General features: G+C 42.1%; 1 protein-coding gene and 1 pseudogene across 2 annotated transcripts in view; one reads left to right on the forward strand and one right to left on the reverse strand.

The window, feature by feature from the left end:
- LOC146691740 (scavenger receptor cysteine-rich type 1 protein M160-like) overlaps window positions 1–27997 on the reverse strand; it is a 55367-nt gene that overhangs the window by 15322 nt on the left and 12048 nt on the right. For both annotated transcript variants that reach the window (XM_085431693.1, XM_085431694.1), the window contains 11 exons: window positions 27518–27817; window positions 26311–26616; window positions 24659–24973; window positions 19245–19559; window positions 18612–18911; window positions 17398–17703; window positions 15747–16061; window positions 5964–6278; window positions 5263–5562; window positions 3725–4030; window positions 2074–2388 (listed from right to left, as the gene is read on the reverse strand). In XM_085431693.1, coding sequence (XP_085287819.1) covers window positions 2074–2388; window positions 3725–4030; window positions 5263–5562; window positions 5964–6278; window positions 15747–16061; window positions 17398–17703; window positions 18612–18911; window positions 19245–19559; window positions 24659–24973; window positions 26311–26616; window positions 27518–27817 — 3393 coding nt within the window. The remainder of the gene's footprint in view (window positions 1–2073; window positions 2389–3724; window positions 4031–5262; window positions 5563–5963; window positions 6279–15746; window positions 16062–17397; window positions 17704–18611; window positions 18912–19244; window positions 19560–24658; window positions 24974–26310; window positions 26617–27517; window positions 27818–27997) is intronic.
- Window positions 13138–14848, forward strand: LOC146691741 (uncharacterized; annotated as a pseudogene).

Raw genomic sequence — 27997 nt, forward strand, 5'->3', positions numbered from 1 at the left:
GTCCAAGAAACTTTAAAATGTGGTTAACTTCAGCAACAGGTGTATTTTAACCCAAAACACAGTCTTACACCAAATGTAACCAGGAAATTTTGGTGCTAAAGCTCAGGTCCATTTACTGCTGATTTAACTGAGGAAAAACATAGATAGAGTATGCTTGGGGAGTGTGAGTGTGTGTGTACAGTGTCCATTTCTGTTTGTCTCCACTGTGGCGTGGGTGTGGTCTCTGGCCGGCTGCAGAGGAGGGGTGACGCAGTGAGATCCTGGGGTGGCGCAGGGGCGGGGTGAACAGGTGTGCTGGGATATGAATGTGGTTGTGACTCTTTATATGTTCACAGTGACAGTCGGAGGAGGAGGAGAGCGGACCTGACAGTAGAGAGAGGGAGTGTCTGTGTCCCAGTGAAAAGCGAAAACCACAGTTGTAAATAAAAGTATTGCTGTCATCACAGTCGTGTCCAGTGTATGCATAATGGGTCAAACGTTACACCACATTGGGCGAGTGCCAATTATTTGTATATGTGTGCATGAGGGTGGGAATGCATGTTTGTGTCTGTGTGTGCCTGTTTGTCTGTGTCTATATGTCAGGTCTTAGACTCCACCTCTCTGGACATATCTCAGGCCCCCCCAGGTGTGGGGACCTATCACCCCCACAACGCTCCCTGTCGGTGGCTGATGCCCTCAGATGTTGGTGCGTTTCAGGCAGGTTCTCGGTGTCCAGGGCTGGGCGCTCAGGTATGTACCGGCTCATTCCTGGTGGCTGCTTGGCAGGACCTGCCGCTTGTGGCTCAGTTGGGCCCCTTCGGCAGGGGTGGGGGGGGGGCTCGTTCCGTGGGCCCAGGGCTCGGTTCATTCTTGTGCGGCTGCCTGCCGGCGGAGCCCGTGGACACATCACTGCAGCCCCCTGTGGATTCCGCACCAGGACTGCTGGGTGACCCAACATCTGTGGCTTTCCTCAGTTCTTTCCAGGAGGGTGGGGCGGTTGCCCCTCCGATGGTCCTCCCTGGGCTCTTGGACTCTGGGGGGCCTCTAGATATTTGGGGCCTGGATCTCCTCCATGCCTGCTTCTTGTTCTGGGACGGGGATATGGCTCCCCACACCATCTAGCAGATCGTTAAATGGAGAAACATTTTGAATACATGCACACTCACGCACACAGATGTGCACACAGGTGTACACATGGGTGCTCACAGACACAAACTATATCTTTCTTGGCTGCTACCTCAAAGCCCATTGTGCATTGTGTGTGTGTTTTGGTGCAAGAAATAGTGAGTCAATGTGTGACATAACGACAGATGTAGAGTCAGCGAGGAAGAGAGCAAGTTCTGCCTATTCCAAAATAAAAAACATAAATGCATATGTTCAGTCGACCACAATCGTAGACAAGGGAATTGACACAGGGGGAAGGGGACACAAAGAGTGACAGAAAACAGCACACATGATGAGGGACTACAAAATAAGACGGGAAGTACAGAATAGAGAGAGACAGACTAGACACACAGACAAAAAGGGAAACAAATGGAGAAGAGACAGACTACATACAGGGAAATGTCTAAAAAATTAGACAAGGAACTAAGAACTACAAATATGAATAACTAAACTAGGACGCACTTGAAAATACTAATAGACACAAAAGGCTAAAAATGTAGAAAGAAACCCACCAAATAATAAACCCATAAAAAAAAAACCAAACTAGGGAAAAAAACAGAAACTATGAAAATGAGAGAAAGTGAGTGTAATCCCAGTGCCCTTTTGAAGACAGATTAAATGGCAGGGTTAAATGTGAAAGAATATCTGTTTTGAAGTCAGTACCAAATCAAAAATACAGATTCATCTGCTCTGGTGACCCCTTGGGAAAAAAGAGAAAAAAAATTAAGTGCATAAATCTCAGTCATTATCTGTTTCAAAGTATGATCAGTGGCTAACAACTTGTAATTATTAACCAATAAGCGTGTAGTTTACCAGTTACCCTCCCACCACCACCACAGTTGGTGACATCACATCACAGCAATAATTTATACTGTTTGTGATCTCGTAAAAAATTATGTTTGAATTTTGAACATAATAATAAGGATTTACCTGCACAGAGAACACCAGCATCATATTCATGCCCGCAGGTTGCTCTTGTAAAACCTTCGACTGAGCATTGCTGAAGAGATGTCACATTGCCGAAACATGAATTGCTAGCCTCCACCACTGACCCACTGCCACGGCCAAAAACAGCACCACCATGAGCTTTCACGGCACGTCCACACTGCAGCGACTCACACACCGCTCCAGCTTTACTTAGAGTCCAGTCCGTGTCACACACTGTGTGCCACTGGTCATCATGACGAACCTCCACTCTTCCAGAGCACTCATCATTACTGTTAACCAAGCGCACCGCCAAGCTTTCTGTGAAGGCAAATAAACTAAATATGTAGCCACAGGTATGGAAGAATGACCAACAAACAACTGTCATGTATTTAGGTATATTGTACACCGGTTAAACTCAGAAGACAATATTAAACTTTTTTTTTAAATGATAAAGAACATTTAAGCTGCCAATATTACTCTTTGGCATTTTTCATATAAATTTTTTTTTAAAATTTATGTAAAAACAGAATTCAGTGATTAATTCATATTTTATTCACAATACAATCTTGAAAATATCAAATATTCAGCCTGAGAAAATGCACAATTTTGACATCACAACTTGTAATCTAAATTATTATTAGTATAGAATTTGGAGTATGTCAAATAAAAGTACTAATAGTACCTGGAACCGCTGAGGATGTCACTTTGACCACATAGAAATTAATGTAAAATCACAACTGCTGCACCTGGTTTGTCTAACAACACGATTGTTTACACACTTTTTGTCATGAAAGCTGCTCAAAATTAAGACAGAGCTAGCTAGATGTGATTGACAAATAAATATATAGGGTCCTGTAGCCACATATCACCTGTGGGATGCAGAGCCAGGGTACAGCAGGATAGTACAGAGCAGGGGAGTGTGTGCCCAAATGTGTGGAGAACTGGCTGGGTTTCTGGCTGATCTCAGCAACAGAAAGCTGAACTGAAAAGACTATTTATTTACCATTATTACTGCTGATGCTGGAGGGGCTCAAAATGACCCCTGCAACCAGTTCTCATTTTAAGAAATTCCAAGTGTATTTTAAATTTGACTACAACTCTAGAGCAAGTTGGAACAAGGCCATGTCTTCTATGAACGGTCTGTAAACATTTGCAAACTAGGAAGACCAGTTGCTGGCCTTCTGGGAGAGAAATGAAGGAATGAAGAAGAAGGAAGCAATGAAGCTTATGTGCAAAAGAATAGCATACTACATTAGCTGTAGTATGGTGTTTAGCACTGTCTCACTGAAATATACATGGAAACAGATGTCCTCTTGCTGGAAGCATCTGTTTCTCTCAAACTTGTATCTGGATTTCAGCATTTTTGGTGTTTTGCCAGATTTTCAAGCTGGCAGTTTCATGGGCATTAATGCACCCTCATACTGATGCTGTTGCTTGAACTAAAGACTGATAAGCAGTGTGGTCCCTCACCTCTTTACTTCACAGGACACAGCTTGTTTTCCAAAAAGAATTTCACTGATGATGTTAAATTCTTTTTGATGTTCTATTGTGAATCAAATATGGATTTGGAAATCTTTGCATTTATTCTTTACTTACATTTTTAAAAAGATCCAAACGTTTTGTTTTTGGAACTGGGTTTGTATGTTTTTCTTACCTGTGCAGAAAACACCAGCCACTACAGTGTTGTTGCAAGTCCTGTCTGGATATGGATATGGTCTTTGTTGACACTGATTCAATGTAGACTCTTTTCCATTGCATTCAATTTGATCTGTCCAGGTCTGTCCTGTACCAGGGCCAAGCTGAAGAAGCTTATGGGGCCTCCCACAGTCCAACTGTCTGCACACCACTGCTGCATCATTGATGTCCCAGGATTCAGCACACACAGTCCCCCACTGGCCTTTATTGAAATACTCTACTCTTCCATCACAACGAGTGGATCCACCGGCTAATCTCACATTACCTGGAAAGCAGAGTTGTTATATAAATCTAACATAAATCTATAAATACAAAGAAAAATGCAAAGAAAAAATACAAATGAATCATATCACCAACAGACCATTTTAGACTTAATCAGCTATGATTTCTGCATCATACAGATGGAATATGTTTTACAGCATCAAAAATGACTCAGAAATTGCTCTCTTCATAGTTTCAATGTTGCTGACCCTTGGCTATATTACCCTCACTGGGTGATCAGTGCATCATCAGATCAATAGCATTTACCATTGTAAGTGGTTAATATTCATCTGTTGTCTCACATTGTGTTTGCTAAATGCTGGTAATGGTGAAATCACTTGTTAGGCATAAAATAATTTGCCATATTGCATTTGTTCTACCTAGAAGTAGACTGTCCATTTAAAGGTATCAAAAAGGTCAAGTTGACCTCAATGAGTAAAGGAATTACTTTGACCCCCTGAGCGACCGTGGTTCAGGGGGTTGGGAAGTGTATTTGTAACTGGAAGGTCGCCGGTTCAATTCCCGATTCTCTGTCCTTGATTCTCTGTCCTTGTCGTTGTGTCCTTGGGCAAGACACTTTACCTACTGGTGTTGGCCAGAGGGGCCGATGGCGCGATATGGCAGCCTCGCTTCTGTCAGTCTTCCCCAGGGCAGCTGTGGCTACAACCGTAGCTTGCCTCCACCAGTGTGTGAATGCGAGAGTGAATGAATAGTGGCATTGTAAAGCGCTTTGGGTGCCTTGAAAAGCGCTATATAAATCCAATCCATTATTATTATTATGTGTAATAATAATTTAGAGCAATTGAATAGCAAAATTGTGTAAAGGAAGGGTGAAGAATAGAGGAAAACAATATAAAAACAAAGGTTCAAAGATGCAGCTTCATGCTAAATCGTAGCGGCCAGCTAGCTGACTGAAACATGTGCAGCACTGAAGCACAGCATCTTATATCTTATATGGTCCAATTCTTTTGTGTGTTTGTGAATAGTCTGTGTGTGCTTTGGCTGGCCTAATCCTATTGGTCTTCTCTCTGTATATGCACTGCTATAGCACACATATGTGAAGATAGTGACATAATTTATAACTCGGGTTGTACCTGATTAACACGTGTTTAGACTACAAAAATATTGATTTGATGGTTTGCATCAACACTTTAATTGGAAAAAATCATACTTGATCTGTTTGATAAAGAACTTCATGGATTCATTTTCTTTTTGAAATATAACATCAAGTCTTACCTGAGCATACCACAGAGGCCTCTTCAATACCTTCGGTGATAGATCTGGTATAGTTCCTAAATGTACACTGTGTGACAGAGCTCTCTCTACCATTACAGTGGATCTCATGTCCTCTCAGATCTTCACCTTGACCAAATGACCTTGAAATCTTGACAGGATCTCCGCAATTTATCTCTCTGCACACCACTGTAGCTTCATTCATTCCCCAGTTAATATTAAATGCTGGTGACCAGTGTTCACCATAGTGGACCTCCACCCTTCCTGAGCACATGTCAGTCCCATTGATGAGTCGAATGGTAGCTACAAAGCAAAGAGCACAAAATCAGCAATTAGTTGGTGCCTGAAAATTGCATTAATTGAAATCCATACAATATTCTCACTGATGTCATGGAAATAACTGTGATATAAATTGTGGTGGGCCGTGGACTGCGGTGCCGTGCGGATGCGCCTGCACGGCATCTGCAATCACGCCCTCTTTGTTAAAACATGGGGAATCAGTGTTGTAAGTTGGTGTAAGTGTGGTTGCAGCCGAGAGCTGCAGCCGCATATAATAAAGATGGCTCTAAACAACGACCTCTGGACCTGCCATGACTCAATCACGCCACATAAATAAAACAGAAATTCTGATCAGAAAAAAAATTCCAAAGTCATATCTAAAGATTAAAAAAAGACAAAATATTTAATGACAAAATAGTTTTTACCTGAACAAATCACTCCTGCATCTTCACGGTGGCTGCAATAAAAGCTTTCAGAGGGGCGATACCTGCAGTGCCCAAGGGACGTCTCATTACCCAAACAGTTGACAGAAGAATACCAGACCACTCCTTGGCCTTCACCAAAGAAGGCATTAGATTTTGCTCTCTGAGGTGTTCCACAGTCCATGGCTCTGCACACCACCGCAGCATCTTTTAAGTCCCAGTCATCATCACACACTGTTCCCCACCGGCCATCATGCAGAATCTCCACTCGGCCAGAGCATCGGTCAATGCCGTTCACAAGCCTTATTGGTGGTTTACCTGAGGGCACACGTTAAAGTATTAGCAATGAATATTTCAATCTCTTACTCTTTTTTTAAATCCAGTATTATCAGATTTTTAAGGATATCTTCAACATGCTGTATGCTGATGAGTGTCCATCATTATCTGAAATGCAACCAAAAGAGGTTAATGGCTGTCCCCCTTTTCAGACAATAGCTCATACTGGACAGTTCGTATGTCCAAGAAACTTTAAAATGTGGTTAACTTCAGCAACAGGTGTATTTTAACCCAAAACACAGTCTTACACCAAATGTAACCAGGAAATTTTGGTGCTAAAGCTCAGGTCCATTTACTGTTGATTTAACTGAGGAAAAACATTCAAGCATTAACAATAAAAATTACAAGCTGTCAAATAGATCCCATTAAGCAGTTTATTAAGAACTTAACCCTTTAAGACCTACCATAGAACCAAGTCCGCCAGAGCTTATATTATTTTTTTACATTCTGTAGTGCCATTTTTGGGAGCATTTCAAGTTGATATACATCAATACAACCATTATAGCCCAAATTTTAATAATATGTATGCATTAAGTTCATAGTAATTATACAAATTGCAAAAAAGTGCAATAAACTACAAAAAACTTTATATTTTTGTTTTTTTAACATATATTTCTAGTTAGAGAAATTTAAGAGGCTTATCCCCCAAAACAGTAAATACAAAAAAGTTGCACAAAATAGTTTCCCACCACAGGAAATTTATTTTAAGTGTCTTTATAGTTTTATTTTTGAAATACACCAACTTTATATACTGCAGGAAAAACTAAAATAAATGCAAATTTGCAAAAAAACAGCATATGCATCAAAATAAACTATTTCCAGCAGTGCAATATGAGTCCTAAGCGTCCCAGAAATGACACAGAAAGTCATAAAGTCAAACATTACTTTTAAAAACAACAGTATAGGCTCATAAGGCCCTGATGGTAAAAAAACTACTGTGGCGGAGGTGTGGTCCCGGGCGCGGCTGCAGGGGAGGAGTGGTGCGGTGAGCTCAACGGGGCGGTGCTGGAGACGCAGGTGAGAACAGCTGATGGCGTTTTGGACTGATGATGGTTTCCTTCCCTTTTATAGTGAGACGGGAGAGGAGCGGAGAACAGCGGGAAATCAGCTGAGACCAACAGCTGTCAGACTGTGGCCGGTCATAACGCAGGACGCTATAAATAAATGTGGCATCTGGAGACAAAGACCTGTGCGTGTGTGTCCCTGTGTGTAGTGCATTTCACAACTACATTTCCGCAAAATGACGTCACTTCCGGTTTCGGGCAGGACATGGCGGACATGCGATAGTTCGTGCTGATGGACATAGGAAGTGTTACAAACAGCTGATCGGATTGGCAAAGCCTGTTTCTGGAATATTATGTTTTTGTTGCTGCAAGTGCTTTTTATGCAGTTTTTGCAAAGCTATATGTGGAAGGAAACTGTGACAAGCTGATGGCATAAGATGTAAGTACAACTCCTCCGGTTTCATATGCAAAAAAAATTATTGCGCTAGCTTACGTGGTTGCACTGCTACCGGGATTTTAAAATAGTTGCACAAAACGGAGCGTGCCCGTGTGGAGAAAGGTATGGGGTCTTCACACCGCTGTTCTCTGTACCTCCTCGGGGAGTGGGCTGAAAGGAGGAGTTGGCCATCTGATTGGGGTCTAGGGATGCTGGGCCTCCCTGCACCTCCCTGGAAAAAGGGCAACATCTCTTGGGTCTAGGGGCAAATTACCCTTCTAGATGCAAGGGTACCTGGACCTGGGGTATAGAGTATGCTTGGGGAGTGTGAGTGTGTGTACAGTGTCCATTTCTGTTTGTAGTATTGCTGTCATCACAGTCGTGTCCAGTGTATGCATAACGGGTCAAACATTATACCACATTGGGGAAGTGCCAATTAGTTTTATATGTGTCTAGGTCTAGTCTTCAGATTTGCGTCACCGCTGTGTCGGTCGGTGGAGTTTAATAAACTCGGCCGTCTGCTCATTGCTATCTAAAATATAACAGGACACTGGCGTAAATTCTCGACTGTCTCACACTGTTTAACGTTCATTCAGCTGTGTGAAAATCCCGGAGGAACCCACCTGATGGATTAATAAAGTTTTATTTAATCTAATAACTTTGATCTCAGCCAAACCGATTTACTCCGGAACAAATAAAACACAGAAAAAGGCAAACAATTACATTTTTAAGTTATCTGACTGACTTATATATCATGTTTAACCTGAGTAGCGAAAGAGTGGGGGTCTGAAAACGATGAAGCCGGGAGTCCGCTGCTCCCGCCGGCTGGAGTGACCATTGAATCCCCCCGCTTGCTATTGAGCGGTTGTGTAACTTCTCCGAAAACGTCAGCACACTTTTGCAAATATGCGATGTCTTGATAAACCAAGCAGATATTTGTAATTTACACAGCTACTTAAAATAGGTTTAAAGTTTATTTTGTGGCCCAGAAAGATTAATAAGAGTCCTAAACACTACAGATTACCATACAAAGATCACTACTCTCCTCAGTGACAACAATACCTACGAAGCCTTAAAGCGAGACCCCATAAGCAGCTACAAAAAGAAAGTTATAGCTTGCCTTCAAGACTTTGAAAAGGACAAAATTATTGACCGCCTTACATATCACCACCTTTACCCAGGGGATGCCATACCCTGCATTTACGGACTTCCTAAAATCCACAAGGAAGCTGTCCCACTCAGACCCATAGTCAGTAGCATAAACTCAGCCACTTATAACATTGCTAAACACCTTGCTACCATCCTTGCTCCTCTCGTGGGGAACACCCCACACCACATCAAGAACTCCACCGACTTCACCGACAAGGTCCAGAAACTTACCCTGGATCCAGATGAAACCATGGTGTCCTTTGATGTAGTCTCTCTCTTCACTTGCATACCCACCACGGAGGCCGTGGAGACTGTCAGAAAACAACTACAAGAAGACAGCTCCTTGGAGGACAGGACCAACTTCACACCCGATCAGATCTGCACACTGTTAGACCTCTGCCTCACCACTACATATTTCAAATACAACGAAGGCTTTTACAGACAAAAACATGGCTGTGCCATGGGCTCCCCCGTGTCACCTATTGTAGCCAACCTTTACATGGAGGAAGTGGAAAGGAAGGCTCTTGGCTCTTTCAAAGGAAGAGTACCCAGCCACTGGTACAGATATGTGGACGACACCTGGGTCAAAATCAAGACACAAGAAGTGGAATCCTTCACTGCACACATTAACGCTGTGGATAAAAACATCAAGTTCACCAGGGAAGACACAAAGGGCAACTGTTTGCCTTTCCTGGACTGCGCTGTGCACATTGAAGAGAACGGCAACCTCAACATCGAAGTTTACCGGAAGCCCACACACACCGACCAGTACCTCCTCTTTGACTCCCATCACCCTCTGGAACACAAACTTGGAGTAATTAGGACCCTACACCACCGGGCAGAACATGTTCCCTCTAAGCCTGAAGGAAAAAAGAAGGAACACACACATGTAAAGGAAGCACTCAAAACGTGCGGCTATCCTAAATGGGCGTTCTTAAAGTCAGCAAAGAGGCACAGAAAAGAAGACCAGACACCAGCGAGGGAGGATAAGAAGGACAGACGCAACAACATTGTCATCCCCTATGTAGCCGGTGTATCAGAAAAACTCAGGAGAGTTTTCTCCAAGCATGACATCCCGGTGCATTTCAGACCCAGCAACACGCTCAGACAAAAACTGGTTCACCCGAAAGACAAAACGCCAAAACACAGACTTAACAATGTGGTGTATGCTGTACAGTGCAGCGAGGAATGCTCAGACCTCTACATTGGAGAGACCAAACAGCCACTTCACAAGCGCATGGCACAACATAGAAGAGCCACCTCCACAGGACAAGACTCAGCAGTCCATCTGCATCTTAAGGATAAAGGACACTCTTTCGAGGATGCCAATGTTCACATTTTGGACAGAGAGGACAGATGGTTTGAAAGAGGAGTGAAAGAAGCCATCTATGTCCACTGTGAGCGACCATCTTTGAACAGAGGCGGTGGTTTACGACACCAACTGTCTGCCATCTATAATCCAGTTTTGAGATCCCTTCCCAGACGCCTTAACGCCCACTCACATCCTGGGCCATCTGATCTCAGGAATTCGCATGATAAGGTGGGGCCAGGTTTCACAATGAACTCACCCGAAATTCTGGCTGATTGGGACCCACACCCAGTTTCACACCTTGGCTCAGGCGATTAGAGGATCATCAGGGGGTCCTTTTGTCCCTCTGTGGGGGGTTACTCCCACTAGGTTTATATCTGGGACTCTCCACCATTTGACCTTAGAACTGAAGAAGCTTCTCGGATGAGAGGTGAAACGTCTTCAAGTAACTTAAAGAAGTCCAGACGCTTTTCTTTGCAAGCTCCTTTGATTAATAGAGTAATTTTAAAACTTAGTAGTAGCCTATCTTGCTGGCAGCTGAAATTTGGCTGGGCCGGAAACGTGCTATGAATTTTGGGATATGGTAGGCCACGAAGGACACACCCGACCCATCCTTCAAATTTAGGGCTGGGTATCGTCACTGATTTCTAGAATCGATTGTATTCTGATTCACAAGGTCCTGAATTGATTCGTTTCGATTCGATTCGATTCGAATCAATTCGATTTGAATCTGGGAAATTTTGCCTCAGACAGTCAGAAATATTATAATTCAGATCAGTACATTTACATATTTTTGTATCTATAAAAAGGAAGCTGACATTTTCCAGACTTTATCAAAGGTGTAAGCATCACAGCAGATGCCTTTTTGTCAAAGTAGCTGAAGATAAAACACAAAAAAATATGAAGGTGATTTTCCTGGCCTGGGATTTTATAAAAATATTCTGCAGTAGATCACAAACGAAAGAAAACCATTAATCAACTTATGAACATTACCTCTGAAGTTACAGCGGTTTTATTAGAGACACGGCTAAGCGTTTTGCATTTTGTATAATTTTAAAAAGTTTACATTTGTTCAGAAGCCTATTGAACGGCAGAAATTAGGTTTTCTTTTCGGAAGTAAGTAAAAGGAAAAAAAACATCGGTCGACAGCGCTGTAAATAACGGTAGTCTTGTGCGTAACAAGCAAGCGAAGAATGCAGAAAACTGATTTCGGGGATAGGCGGGAAACTGTTCTTGAAGTACACTGAGAAAGAGAGAGAGGGCTGTGCATGAAGTGTGATTTTATTGTGGTGGAAGCAAAACAGCAAAAGTAAGAGGGAGTTCATGATGATCTTTATGTGAAGCTTAGTTTGGATCTTCTTTTGCTGCTGGTTCGGTCAATATTGTTTGGAGAGAGATAAAACTAACAGCTTTAGAATCAGCACAAAAAGGGCGTAAACACAAAGCGCGGACCCGTCGAAACATCAGAATCAGCGAGCTGTCGGCTTTCAGCCCTGACTGTGTCCGTGCCGTCGGGTGAGAAAGGCGACATCTCACTGATTCTGATCTGCAGGTCCGCGCTTTGTGTTTACGTCTTTGTGCAGAAGCCGTGTACCTGCTCTCATTTACTGTTTTAAATGTTTGGTGGTTGTCAAAATTTTGTGACGTTTCACCTGAGATTCTGGAATTTTGGGCAAAATACATTTATATAAAAAATCGATTCAGGATTTTAATGAATCGATATCACGTTATCCAAGCCAGAATCGATTTTAATCGATGAATCGATTATTAAAACCCACCCCTATTCAAATTCGGGGAAATGAAGGATGCATTTATCAGCATTTGAAGGAGTCGACGAATTGAGAGAGCCTTCGTTGCCTGGCTGTGACGTAATCCGCCTTCAAATTAGTGATGTGCGATACCACTGATTTCCTTTCCGATCCGATACCAAGTAAAATTCAGGGTGGTATCGACGATACTGATCCGATACCAATACTTTGTACAAACACTTATTTTATTTATTGTATCTCAAATTATAGCGTCATAATGATTACAGGACAACAGATTACTTGTTCTTATCACTTAATAATGCAGAGTTCATCATATAGAAATAAAAAAACTGAAGTTCTGCGCTATTTGAACACGTTGCCAGCACTAAAGGACTCCGTGAGAGACGTCTGTCTCGCCCTAGTAGCACCTGTCCCTCTCCTCTTCTTCAGTTCACCACAACATACGCTCGTCATATTCTGTGATATGATTTACTCTGAGGTGTTTGACAAGGTTAGTGGTGTTGCCACAACACTTCACTTTTTTGCCACATGTGTCGCAAAACACGTCTCAGCTGTTTGTGGAGGTAAAATATGTCTGCACATGACTCCAATTACGCTCAGCCATTGTTGTGAGTGCGCACGCCAGGGCTGCGAGACATTTATACAGCCGTATTTCACACATGAGTATGAAAGGCGGAAGAGGAAGTAGTTCCTTCGAATGTAGATAATCCAAATGTTATAGTTTCTTTCCACTGTGTTCTTGTGTGTGTGAATGGGTGAATGACTGAATGTAGTGTAAAGCGCTTTGGGGTCCTATGGACTAGAAAAGCGCTATACAAATGCAAGCCATTTGTTAATGATAAACTACAAATTTACCTTAAATTACTAAAATATCAATATTTTAATGTGAGAATCGATTCTAGAACATAAATGATTGGTATCGGAGGAATCTATATTTCAGGATCGATCCGCACATCACTACTCCAAATGCGGCCTCCGGAGGATGCAGCCGACATCTTGGGAGACACGCTTGTGTCTATATGTCAGATCGGGTCTTAGACTCCACCTCTCTGGACATATCTCAGCCCCCCCCCCCCCCCCCCCCCCCCCCCCCCCCCCCCCAGCTGTCACTGGCTGATGCCCTCAGATGTTGGTGTGTTTCAGGTTCTCGGTGTCCAGGGCTGGGCGCTCAGGTATGTACCAGCTCATTCCTGGTGGCTGCTTGGCAGGACCTGCCGCTCGTGGCTTGGTTGGGCCCCTTCGGCGGGGGGGGGGAGGCCTCGGACCATGAAATTATTAATAAAAAGACTAAATTCTTACTACAAAGACTTCACCTGCAAAATTATGAACACGATAACAAATCCGGACAATTTCTTGCTAACCAGTTAAAAATCAATAAAGAAAAAACAACTATATGTGCTGTTAAAGATGTATCTGGGAATACAATATATGATCTTAAAAAATGAACAAAATTTTTAGGGATTTCTATGAAACTTTATATACACCACAAATAAACCCATCTAAAAACGAAATTGATCAATTTCTCGACAACATAATTAATTAATTACATCTTCCAAAATTATTAGACACCCAAGCAATGGCACTGGATTCGCCACTGACGCCAGGTGAACTCCAGGAAGCTCTGATAAGTATGCTCAATAATAAGGCTCCAGGTCAAGACAGCTTTCCAACAGATTTTTACAAAGAATTCTGGACGATTCTGGCACCAGTTTTTCACAGGATGTTGCAGGAAATCAAAGAAAATGGTAGACTACCACCAAATATGAACTCTGCAAATATCAGTCTCTTACTAAAACCAGGCAAAGACCCTGTATTTCCTTCAAGCTATCGTCCAATATCCCTTATTAATGTAGACCTTAAAATAATCTGCTAAGCTCTCTCAAAAAGATTAGAGAAAATAACCCCCCTTTTAATTCATCCTGACCAAACTGGTTTCATAAAAGGTAGTCACTCATCAACAAATACACGTAGATTACTTAGACACGTAGACTACTCATGCAGTAAAAACATTGAAACCATAATATTTTCTTTAGATGCAGAAAAAGCATGTTTGGGGAGTGTGACTGTCTGTGCAGTGTCTATTTGTGTCTGTCTACACGTTGGGTGAGTGCCGAGTATTTGGTTGTGTATATGGGGGTGGGAATGCACGTTTGTGTCCACGTGCGCCTGTTCGTCTGTGTCTATATGTCAGGTTGGGTCTTAGACTCAACCTCTCTGGGTACATCTCAGGCCCTCCAAAGAACGGAGGCCTATCTCCCCTCACCACACTCCCTGCCGGTGGCTGATGCCCTCAGACGTTGGTGTGTTGGTGGTCCTTGTCGTCTGGGGCTGGGCGCTCATGTATGTAACGGCTCACTCCTGGTGGCCGATTGGCGGGGCCTGGCGCCTGTGGCCCGGCTGGGCCCCTTCCGGGGGGTGGTGTGCCCTCAGGCTTCTGGCCTCAGGGCCTGAAGCTCGGTCCTCTCTGGCAAAGCTGGCTGACAGAGCCCGCGGGCACGCCACTGCAACCCCCTCTGGCCTCTGCTCCATAGCTGCTGGGTGACCTCTCGTTTGGGGCTCTACTCAGCTCTTCCCAGGAGGGTGGCATGGTTCCCCCCTTTGGTGGTCCTCCTCGGGTCCTCGTACTCTGGGGCCTCTGGATGTCTGGGGCCTGGATCTCCTCCATACCTGCTTCATGATGCCCTTGTGGACGGGGCTATGGCTCCCCACACTCCCTAGCAGACCATTACATGGAGAAACCTTTGGAATACAAGCATGCTGATCCACACAGGTGTGCACACATGTGTGCACACAGGTGTTCAAAGACGCGGACTACACCTTTCTTGGCTGCTGCCTCAAACCACATTGTGCGCTGTCTATCTTGTGTGCTGCACAATATCGTTTAATATTTAGTATCTACTGTTATCTACTGCTAGCTAGTTTATTGTGATGGTGCTGTATTTATTATTTTGCTCTTTTTTGTATGTTTTCTCTTCTGTTTTTTTTTCTCCATACAGGTGATCCAGATGTTTTGTTTGTTTTTCTTTCTTTCTTCCCCCCTTCCTCACTGTCTCTTCTCCCCTCTGTTTTTCTTTCTTTCTCTCCCTCTCTTTCTTTCATTCTTTCTCCCTGTCCTATCCCCCAGTCATGTCTGTCCCGTTTGTAGCAACCGAAAATAAAATAAAATAAATACATAATTATAATAAAGGTCAATCAAATGGACCAATATGGCAAGGCCATGATGATCCACTTGGTAAAATAAATCCGCTTGGCATCTTTCTTGGCCTTAAGAAAACAATTCTGATGGCTAAAGATCCAAACGGGACAAAAAAAAGAAAAAAAAGAAAATACTAATAGACACAAAAGGCTAAAAATGTAGAAAGAAACCCACCAAATAATAAACCCACAAAAAAAAAAAAAAACTAGAGGAAAAAACAGAAACCATGAAAATGAGAGGAAGTGAGTGTAATCCCAGTGCCCTTTTGAAGACAGATTAAATGGCAGGGTTAAATCTGAAAGAGTATCTGTTTTGAAGTCAGTACCAAATCAAAAATACAGATTCATCTGCTCTGGTGACCCCTTGGGAAAAAAGAGAAAAAAAGTGCATAAATCTCAGTCATTATCTGTTTCAAAGTATGATCAGTGGCTAACAACTTGTAATTATTAACCAATAAGCGTGTAGTTTACCAGTTACCCTCCCACCACCACCACAGTTGGTGACATCACATCACAGCAATAATTTATACTGTTTGTGATCTCGTAAAAAATTATGTTTGAATTTTGAACATAATAATAAGGACTTACCTGCACAGAGAACACCAGCATCATATTCATGCCCGCAGGTTTCTCTTGTAAAACCTTTGACTGAGCATTGCTGAAGAGATGTCACATTGCCGAAACATGAATTGCTAGCCTCCACCACTGACCCACTGCCACGGCCAAAAACAGCACCACCATGAGCTTTCACGGCACGTCCACACTGCAGCGACTCACACACTACTCCAGCTTTACTTAGAGTCCAGTCCGTGTCACACACTGTGTGCCACTGGTCATCATGACGAACCTCCACTCTTCCAGAGCACTCATCAGTACTGTTAACCAAGCGCACCGCCAAGCTTTCTGTGAAGGCAAATAAACTAAATATGTAGCCACAGGTATGGAAGAATGACCAACAAACAACTGTGATGTATTTAGGTATATTGTACACCGGTTAAACTCAGAAGACAATATTAAACTTTTTTTTTTAAATGATAAAGAACATTTAAGCTGCCAATATTACTCTTTGGCATTTTTCATATAAAAATTCTGTAAACATTTATGTAAAAACAGAATTCAGTGATTAATTCATATTTTATTCACAATACAATCTTGAAAATATCAAATATTCAGTCTGAGAAAATGCACAATTTTGACATCACAACTTGTAATCTAAATTATTATTAGTATAGAATTTGGAGTATGTCAAATAAAAGTATTAATAGTACCTGGAACCGCTGAGGATGTCACTTTGACCACATAGAAATTAATGTAAAATCACAACTGCTGCACCTGGTTTGTCTAAAAACATGATTGTTTACACACTTTTTGTCGTGAAAGCTAAATTAAGACAGAGCTAGCTAGATGTGATTGACAAATAAATATATAGGGTCCTGTAGCCACATATCACCTGTGGGATGCAGAGCCAGGGTACAGCAGGATAGTACAGAGCAGGGGAGTGTGTGCCCAAATGTGTGGAGAACTGGCTGGGTTTCTGGCTGATCTCAGCAACAGAAAGCTGAACTGAAAAGACTATTTATTTACCATTATTACTGCTGATGCTGGAGGGGCTCAAAATGACCCCTGCAACCAGTTCTCATTTTAAGAAATTCCAAGTGTATTTTAAATTTGACTACAACTCTAGAGCAAGTTGGAACAAGGCCATGTCTTCTATGAACGGTCTGTAAACATTTGCAAACTAGGAAGACCAGTTGCTGGACTTCTGGGAGAGAAATGAAGGAACGAAGAAGAAGGAAGCAATGAAGCTTATGTGCAAAAGAATAGCATACTACATTAGCTGTAGTATGGTGTTTAGCACTGTCTCACTGAAATATACATGGAAACAGATGTCATCTTGCTGGAAGCATCTGTTTCTCTCAAACTTGTATCTGGATTTCAGCATTTTTGGTGTTTTGCCAGATTTTCAAGCTGGCAGTTTCATGGGCATTAATGCACCCTCATACTGATGCTGTTGCTTGAACTAAAGACTGATAAGCAGTGTGGTCCCTCACCTCTTTACTTCACAGGACACAGCTTGTTTTCCAAAAAGAATTTCACTTTTTGATGATGTTAAATTCTTTTTGATGTTCTATTGTGAATCAAATATGGATTTGGAAATCTTTGCATTTATTCTTTACTTACATTTTTAAAAAGATCCAAACGTTTTGTTTTTGGAACTGGGTTTGTATGTTTTTCTTACCTGTGCAGAAAACACCAGCCACTACAATGTTGTTGCAAGTCCTGTCTCGATATGGATATGGTCTTTGTTGACACTGATTCAATGTAGACTCTTTTCCATTGCATTCAATTTGATCTGTCCAGGTCTGTCCTGTACCAGGGCCAAGCTGAAGAAGCTTATGGGGCCTCCCACAGTCCAACTGTCTGCACACCACTGTTGCATCATTCATGTCCCAGGATTCAGCACACACAGTCCCCCACTGGCCTTTATTGAAATACTCTACTCTTCCATCACAACGAGTGGATCCACCGGCTAATCTCACATTACCTGGAAAGCAGAGTTGTTATATAAATCTAACATAAATCTATAAATACAAAGAAAAATGCAAAGAAAAAATACAAATGAATCATAACACCAACAGACCATTTTAGACTTAATCAGCTATGATTTCTGCATCATACAGATGGAATATGTTTTACAGCATCAAAAATGACTCAGAAATTGCTCTCTTCATAGTTTCAATGTTGCTGACCCTTGGCTATATTACCCTCACTGGGTGATCAGTGCATCATCAGATCAATAGCATTTACCATTGTAAGTGGTTAATATTCATCTGTTGTCTCATATTGTGTTTGCTAAATGCTGGTAATGGTGAAATCACTTGTTAGGCATAAAATAATTTGCCATATTGCATTTGTTCTACCTAGAAGTAGACTGTCCATTTACAGGTATCAAAAAGGTCAAGTTGACCTCAATGAGTAAAGGGATTAATTATGTGTAATAATAATTTAGAGCAATTCAATAGCAAAATTGTGTAAAGGAACGGTGACGAAGAGAGGAAAACAATATAAAAACAAAGGTTCAAAGATGCAGCTTCATGCTAAATCGTAGTGGCCAGCTAGCTGACTGAAACATGTGCAGCACTGAAGCACAGCCTATTTACAGCATCTTATATGGTCCAATTCTTTTGTGTGTTTGTGAATAGTCTGTGTGTGCTTTGGCTGGCCTAATCCTATTGGTCTTCTCTCTGTATATGCACTGCTATAGCACACATATGTGAAGATAGTGACATAATTTATAACTCGGGTTGTACCTGATTAACACGTGTTTAGACTACAAAAATATTGATTTGATGGTTTGCATCAACAGTTTAATTGGAAAAAATCATACTTGATCTGTTTGATAAAGAACTTCATGGATTCATTTTCTTTTTGAAATATAGCATCAAGTCTTACCTGAGCATACCACAGAGGCCTCTTCAATACCTTCGGTGATAGATCTGGTATAGTTCCTAAATGTGCACTGTGTGACAGAGCTCTCTCTACCATTACAGTGGATCTCATGTCCTCTCAGATCTTCACCTTGACCAAATGGCCTTGAAATCTTGACAGGATCTCCACAATTTATCTCTCTGCACACCACTGTGGCTTCATTCATTCCCCAGTTAATATTAAATGCTGGTGACCAGTGTTCACCATAGTGGACCTCCACCCTTCCTGAGCACATGTCAGTCCCATTGATGAGTCGAATGGTAGCTACAAAGCAAAGAGGACAAAATCAGCAATTAGTTGGTGCCTGAAAATTGCATTAATTGAAATCCATACAATATTCTCACTGATGTCATGGAAATAACTGTGATATAAATTGTGGTGGGCCGTGGACTGTGATGCTGTGCAGATGTACCTGCACGGCATCTGCAATGCATCTGTGTTAAAACATGGGGAATCAGTGTTGTAAGTTGGTGTAAGTGTGGTTGCAGCCGAGAGCTGCAGCCACATATAATAAAGATGGCTTTAAACAACAACCTCTGGAAGTCATATCTAAACATTAAAAAAAGACACAATATTTAATGACAAAATAGTTTTTACCTGAACAAATCACTCCTGCATCTTCACGGTGGCTGCAATAAAAGCTTTCAGAGGGGCGATACCTGCAGTGCCCAAGGGACGTCTCATTACCCAAACAGTTGACAGAAGAATACCAGACCACTCCTTGGCCTTCACCAAAGAAGGCATTAGATTTTGCTCTCTGAGGTGTTCCACAGTCCATGGCTCTGCACACCACCTCAGCCTCTCTGAAGTCCCAGCCATCATCACACACTGTTCCCCACCGGCCGTCATGCAGAATCTCCACTCGGCCAGAGCATCGGTCAATGCCGTTCACAAGCCTTATTGGTGGTTTACCTGAGGGCACACGTTAAAGTATTAGCAATGAATATTTCAATCTCTTACTCTTTTTTTAAATCCAGTATTATCAGATTTTTAAGGATATCTTCAACATGCTGTATGCTGATGAGTGTCCATCATTATCTGAAATGCAACCAAAAGATGTTAATGGCTGTCCCCCTTTTCAGACAATAGCTCATACTGGACAGTTCGTATGTCCAAGAAACTTTAAAATGTGGTTAACTTCAGCAACAGGTGTATTTTAACCCAAAACACAGTCTTACACCAAATGTAACCAGGAAATTTTGGTGCTAAAGCTCAGGTCCATTTACTGCTGATTTAACTGAGGAAAAACATTCAAGCATTAACAATAAAAATTACAAGCTGTCAAATAGATCCCATTAAGCAGTTTATTAAGAACTCAATAGCTTCTCATGAGGGGCCGTGCTGACACCTGCTGCTCTCTGGCAGAAAGCACCATGGCCCTCCCGTGTTTTAAATGCTATTTAGAACAGCACGCAGCAGCACCACATATGAGCGTGTGGAGAAAGGTATGGGGTCTTCACACCGCTGTTCTCTGTACCTCCTCGGGGCAGGGGGCTAGGAGGAGGAGTTGGCCATCTGATTGGGGTCTAGGGATGCTGGGCCTCCCTGCACCTCCCTGGAAAAAGGGTAACATCTCTTGGGTCTAGGGGCAAATTACCCCTCTAGATGCAAGGGTACCTGGACCTGGGGTATAGAGTATGCTTGGGGAGTGTGAGTGTGTGTGTACAGTGTCCATTTCTGTTTGTCTCCACTGTGGCGTGGGTGTGATCTCTGGCCGGCTGCAGAGTAGGGGTGACGCAGTGAGCTCCTGGGGTGGCGCAGGGGCAGGGTGAACAGGTGTGCTGGGATATGAATGTGGTTGTGACTCTTTATATGTTCACAGTGACAGTCGGAGGAGGAGGAGAGCGGACCTGACAGTAGAGAGAGGAAGTGTCTGTGTCCCAGTGAAAAGCGAAAACCACAGTTGTAAATAAAAGTATTGCTGTCATCACAGTCGTGTCCAGTGTATGCATAATGGGTCAAACGTTACACCACATTGGGCGAGTGCCAATTAAAATATGTGTGCATGAGGGTGGGAATGCATGTTTGTGTCTGTGTGTGCCTGTTTGTCTGTGTCTATATGTCAGGTCTTAGACTCCACCTCTCTGGACATATCTCAGGCCCCCCCAGGTGTGGGGACCTATCACCCCCACAACGCTCCCTGTCGGTGGCTGATGCCCTCAGATGTTGGTGCGTTTCAGGCAGGTTCTCGGTGTCCAGGGCTGGGCGCTCAGGTATGTACCGGCTCATTCCTGGTGGCTGCTTGGCAGGGCCTGCCGCTCGTGGCTCGTTAGGGTCCCTTCGGCGGGTGGGGGGCCCTCGGACCGTTGGCCCAGGGTTCGGTTCGTTCTGGCACGGGTTCTGAACCCGTGGGCACATCACTGCAGCCCCCCGTGGATTCCGCACCAGGACTGCTGGGTGACCCAACATCTGGGGCTTTCTTCAGTTCTTTCAGAGGGTGGGGCGGTTGCCCCTCCGATGGTCCTCCTTGAGTTCTCGGGCTGTGGGGGGCCTCTAGATATTTGGGGCCTGGATCTCCTCCATGCCTGCTTCATGTACACATGGGCAATGTTCCCTCTAAGCTGCGCACGTGCGCAATTGCGCACTGTTGGGACGGTCTCTGCGCACAGAAAATCTGCTTTGCGCACACAAGAAAAATTCTAACCTGAATTGAAATTAAAGAAAATATGTGCCGACACCGGTGTTTTAGCGAGCAAAGCGGAGTAATGACAACGTGTACAACCATCGGAGATGTGAGCAGGACAGACGGAACAATTAACGGAAAAAGTGTGGACTTTATACCAGTTTTTAAATTGTGTTGATAAGCCACGTAAAACCAGAGTTATGATAAAAATATTTGCACTATTTGGTTTTCTTCCTGAATACTGTCGTTGTTTATATTTACTGCGGAAAGAAACAGTAAAAACTGCGTTTTATAAGGAAAACGCTCGAAAGCCTGTGAGCAAAGACGAAACCAAAACACCCCACCCTTTCCCATTGGTCGAAAAATGTACCATGGCACCCAATCAAGACATGGCATTTAGTTTTTAAGAAACAGGAAGAAGTTTTAGGAGTGACGGCGGTGTTGAGATGTGAGAGATTTGCAACCTTTAGCGCAAATCTTGTGTAGTTAGTGTGTAGTGTAGTCAATAGTTTTGTTGTGTGTGTCAGAACAATGAGGCGACTGCTAAATGTTACAGGTGTTACAGGAGTGATACATCTCCTGTTGTCAGGCCTGCAGGTATCAGGCTGTTGTTCTCCTTTATCTCATAGTGGACAGAAATTATTTTTTGGAGTGGGTCACGAACAAGAAATTTTTTTTAAATTTTCATTGTAAGTGGGATAAAGCACTTAATTAAAAGTAGTCTAACATAAATGTAAATGCTGTAATTTGATTATTTTAATAAACCATGTAACTTGGATGGATTCGATGCTGCCGTGACCACAGTGCTCACGTCTGCTGTTGCTCACAGTGGTCCAAGGGACCGCTCAGGGAGTTTGTGTGTTCGTTCAGACACATGAAAAATTAGAGGGAACATTGCACACGGGTGCTCACAGACAAACTATACAGGGAGTGCAGAATTATTAGGCAAATGAGTATTTTGTCCACATCATCCTCTTCATGCATGTTGTCTTACTCCAAGCTGTATAGGCTCGAAAGCCTACTACCAATTAAGCATATTAGGTGATGTGCAACTCTGTAATGAGAAGGGGTGTGGTCTAATGACATCAACACCCTATATCAGGTGTGCATAATTATTAGGCAACGTCCTTTCCTTTGGCAAAATGGGTCAAAAGAAGGACTTGACAGGTTCAGAAAAGTCAAAAATAGTGAGATATCTTGCAGAGCTTCTGAAGCGTGATCATCGAACAATCAAGCGTTTCATTCAAAATAGTCAACAGGGTCGCAAGAAGCGTGTGGAAAAACCAAGGCGCAAAATAACTGCCCATGAACTGAGAAAAGTCAAGCGTGCAGCTGCCAAGATGCCACTTGCCACCAGTTTGGCCATATTTCAGAGCTGCAACATCACTGGAGTGCCCAAAAGCACAAGGTGTGCAATACTCAGAGACATGGCCAAGGTAAGAAAGGCTGAAAGACGACCACCACTGAACAAGACACACAAGCTGAAACGTCAAGACTGGGCCAAGAAATATCTCAAGACTGGTTTTTCTAAGGTTTTATGGACTGATGAAATGAGAGTGAGTCTTGATGGGCCAGATGGATGGGCCCGTGGCTGGATTGGTAAAGGGCAGAGAGCTCCAGTCCAACTCAGACGCCAGCAAGGTGGAGGTGGAGTACTGGTTCGGGCTGGTATCATCAAAGATGAGCTTGTGGGGCCTTTTCGGGTTGAGGATGGAGTCAAGCTCAACTCCCAGTCCTACTGCCAGTTTCTGGAAGACACCTTCTTCAAGCAGTGGTACAGGAAGAAGTCTGCATCCTTCAAGAAAAACATGATTTTCATGCAGGACAATGCTCCATCACATGCGTCCAAGTACTCCACAGCGTGGCTGGCAAGAAAGGGTATAAAAGAAGAAAAACTAATGACATGGCCTCCTTGTTCACCTGATCTGAACCCCATTGAGAACCTGTGGTCCATCATCAAATGTGAGATTTACAAGGAGGGAAAACAGTACACCTCTCTGAACAGTGTCTGGGAGGCTGTGGTTGCTGCTGCACGCAATGTTGATGGTGAACAGATCAAAACACTGACAGAATCCATGGATGGCAGGCTTTTGAGTGTCCTTGCAAAGAAAGGTGGCTATATTGGTCGCCGATTTGTTTTTGTTTTGTTTTTGAACGTCAGAAATGTATATTTGTGAATGTGGAGATGTTATATTGGTGTCACTGGTAAAAATAAATAATTGAAATGGGTATATATTTGTTTTTTGTTAAGTTGCCTAATAATTATGCACAGTAATAGTCACCTGCACACACAGATATCCCCCTAAAATAGCTAAAACTAAAAACAAACAAAAAACGACTTCCAAAAACATTCAGCTTTGATATTAATGAGTTTTTTGGGTTCATTGAGAACATGGTTGTTGTTCAATAATAGAATTATTCCTCAGAAATACAACTTGCCTAATAATTCTGCACTCCCTGTATCTTTCTTGGCTACCTCAAAGCACATTGTGCACTGTCGGTCTTGTGTGCTGCACAATAACATGTAATATTTAGTAGTGGTGGAACTTGTGGTGTGTTTTGGTACAAGAAATAGTGAGCCAATGTGTGACATAACGACAGATGTAGAGTCAGCGAGGAAGAGAGCAAGTTCTGCCTATTCCAAAATAAAAAACATAAATACATATGTTCAATCGACCACAATCGTAGACAATTGAATTGACACAGGGGGAAGGGGACACAAAGAGTGACAGAAAACAGCACACATGATGAGGGACTACAAAATAAGACGGGAAGTACAGAATAGAGAGAGACAGACTAGACACACAGACAAAAAGGGAAACAAATGGAGAAGAGACAGACTACATACAGGGAAATGTCTAAAAAATTAGACAAGGAACTAAGAACTACAAATATGAATAACTAAACTAGGACGCACTTGAAAATACTAATAGACACAAAAGGCTAAAAATGTAGAAAGAAACCCACCAAATAATAAACCCATAAAAAAAAAACCCAAACTAGGGAAAAAAAACAGAAACCATGAAAATGAGAGAAAGTGAATGTAATCCCAGTGCCCTTTTGAAGACAGATTAAATGGCAGGGTTAAATGTGAAAGAGTATCTGTTTTGAAGTCAGTACCAAATCAAAAATACAGATTCATCTGCTCTGGTGACCCCTTGGGAAAAAAGAGAAAAAAAATTTAAGTGCATAAATCTCAGTCATTATCTGTTTCAAAGTATGATCAGTGGCTAACAACTTGTAATTATTAACCAATAAGCGTGTAGTTTACCAGTTACCCTCCCACCACCACCACAGTTGGTGACATCACATCACAGCAATAATTTATACTGTTTGTGATCTCGTAAAAAATTATGTTTGAATTTTGAACATAATAATAAGGACTTACCTGCACAGAGAACACCAGCATCATATTCATGCCCGCAGGTTGCTCTTGTAAAACCTTTGACTGAGCATTGCTGAAGAGATGTCACATTGCCGAAACATGAATTGCTAGCCTCCACCACTGACCCACTGCCACGGCCAAAAACAGCACCACCATGAGCTTTCACGGCACGTCCACACTGCAGCGACTCACACACCGCTCCAGCTTTACTTAGAGTCCAGTCCGTGTCACACACTGTGTGCCACTGGTCATCATGACGAACCTCCACTCTTCCAGAGCACTCATCATTACTGTTAACCAAGCGCACCGCCAAGCTTTCTGTGAAGGCAAATAAACTAAATATGTAGCCACAGGTATGGAAGAATGACCAACAAACAACTGTGATGTATTTAGGTATATTGTACACCGGTTAAACTCAGAAGACAATATTAAACTTTTTTTTTAAATGATAAAGAACATTTAAGCTGCCAATATTACTCTTTGGCATTTTTCATATAAAAATTCTGTAAACATTTATGTAAAAACAGAATTCAGTGATTAATTCATATTTTATTCACAATACAATCTTGAAAATATCAAATGTTTAGCCTGAGAAAATGCACAATTTTAACATCACAACTTATAATCTAAACATTTTTATTAGTAGAGAACTTGGAGTATGTCAAATAAAAGTACTAATAGTACCTGGAACCGCTGAGGATGTCACTTTGACCATATAGAAATTAATGTAAAATCACAACTGCTGCACCTGGTTTGTCTAAAAACATGATTGTTTACACACTTTTTGTCGTGAAAGCTAAATTAAGACAGAGCTAGCTAGATGTGATTGACAAATAAATATATAGGGTCCTGTAGCCACATATCACCTGTGGGATGCAGAGCCAGGGTACAGCAGGATAGTACAGAGCAGGGGAGTGTGTGCCCAAATGTGTGGAGAACTGGCTGGGTTTCTGGCTGATCTCAGCAACAGAAAGCTGAACTGAAAAGACTATTTATTTACCATTATTACTGCTGATGCTGGAGGGGCTCAAAATGACCCCTGCAACCAGTTCTCATTTTAAGAAATTCCAAGTGTATTTTAAATTTGACTACAACTCTAGAGCAAGTTGGAACAAGGCCATGTCTTCTATGAACGGTCTGTAAACATTTGCAAACTAGGAAGACCAGTTGCTGGACTTCTGGGAGAGAAATGAAGGAATGAAGAAGAAGGAAGCAATGAAGCTTATGTGCAAAAGAATAGCATACTACATTAGCTGTAGTATGGTGTTTAGCACTGTCTCACTGAAATATACATGGAAACAGATGTCCTCTTGCTGGAAGCATCTGTTTCTCTCAAACTTGTATCTGGATTTCAGCATTTTTGGTGTTTTGCCAGATTTTCAAGCTGGCAGTTTCATGGGCATTAATGCACCCTCATACTGATGCTGTTGCTTGAACTAAAGACTGATAAGCAGTGTGGTCCCTCACCTCTTTACTTCACAGGACACAGCTTGTTTTCCAAAAAGAATTTCACTTTTTGATGATGTTAAATTCTTTTTGATGTTCTATTGTGAATCAAATATGGATTTGGAAATCTTTGCATTTATTCTTTACTTACATTTTTAAAAAGATCCAAACGTTTTGTTTTTGGAACTGGGTTTGTATGTTTTTCTTACCTGTGCAGAAAACACCAGCCACTACAGTGTTGTTGCAAGTCCTGTCTGGATATGGATATGGTCTTTGTTGACACTGATTCAATGTAGACTCTTTTCCATTGCATTCAATTTGATCTGTCCAGGTCTGTCCTGTACCAGGGCCAAGCTGAAGAAGCTTATGGGGCCTCCCACAGTCCAACTGTCTGCACACCACTGCTGCATCATCGATGTCCCAGGATTCAGCACACACAGTCCCCCACTGGCCTTTATTGAAATACTCTACTCTTCCATCACAACGAGTGGATCCACCGGCTAATCTCACATTACCTGGAAAGCAGAGTTGTTATATAAATCTAACATAAATCTATAAATACAAAGAAAAATGCAAAGAAAAAATACAAATGAATCATATCACCAACAGACCATTTTAGACTTAATCAGCTATGATTTCTGCATCATACAGATGGAATATATTTTACAGCATCAAAAATGACTCAGAAATTGCTCTTTTCATAGTTTCAATGTTGCTGACCCTTGGCTATATTACCCTCACTGGGTGATCAGTGCATCATCAGATCAATAGCATTTACCATTGTAAGTGGTTAATATTCATCTGTTGTCTCACATTGTGTTTGCTAAATGCTGGTAATGGTGAAATCACTTGTTAGGCATAAAATAATTTGCCATATTGCATTTGTTCTACCTAGAAGTAGACTGTCCATTTACAGGTATCAAAAAGGTCAAGTTGACCTCAATGAGTAAAGGGATTAATTATGTGTAATAATAATTTAGAGCAATTCAATAGCAAAATTGTGTAAAGGAACTGTGACGAAGAGAGGAAAACAATATAAAAACAAAGGTTCAAAGATGCAGCTTCATGCTAAATCGTAGTGGCCAGCTAGCTGACTGAAACATGTGCAGCACTGAAGCACAGCCTATTTACAGCATCTTATATGGTCCAATTCTTTTGTGTGTTCGTGAATAGTCTGTGTGTGCTTTGGCTGGCCTAATCCTATTGGTCTTCTCTCTGTATATGCACTGCTATAGCACACAAGATAGTGACATAATTTATAACTCGGGTTGTACCTGATTAACACGTGTTTAGACTACAAAAATATTGATTTGATGGTTTGCATCAACAGTTTAATTGGAAAAAATCATACTTGATCTGTTTGATAAAGAACTTCATGGATTCATTTTCTTTTTGAAATATAACATCAAGTCTTACCTGAGCATACCACAGAGGCCTCTTCAATACCTTCGGTGATAGATCTGGTATAGTTCCTAAATGTGCACTGTGTGACAGAGCTCTCTCTACCATTACAGTGGATCTCATGTCCTCTCAGATCTTCACCTTGACCAAATGGCCTTGAAATCTTGACAGGATCTCCACAATTTATCTCTCTGCACACCACTGTGGCTTCATTCATTCCCCAGTTAATATTAAATGCTGGTGACCAGTGTTCACCATAGTGGACCTCCACCCTTCCTGAGCACATGTCAGTCCCATTGATGAGTCGAATGGTAGCTACAAAGCAAAGAGGACAAAATCAGCAATTAGTTGGTGCCTGAAAATTGCATTAGTTGAAATCCATACAATATTCTCACTGATGTCATGGAAATAACTGTGATATAAATTGTGGTGGGCCGTGGACTGTGATGCTGTGCAGATGTACCTGCACGGCATCTGCAATGCATCTGTGTTAAA

Source organism: Copadichromis virginalis, linkage group LG15, assembly GCF_057382275.1.
Source record: "Copadichromis virginalis isolate Kocher_CV1m ecotype Utaka linkage group LG15, C_Virginalis_male_GT1.1, whole genome shotgun sequence".
In the NCBI taxonomy this organism is placed as follows: Eukaryota; Metazoa; Chordata; class Actinopteri; order Cichliformes; family Cichlidae; genus Copadichromis; species Copadichromis virginalis.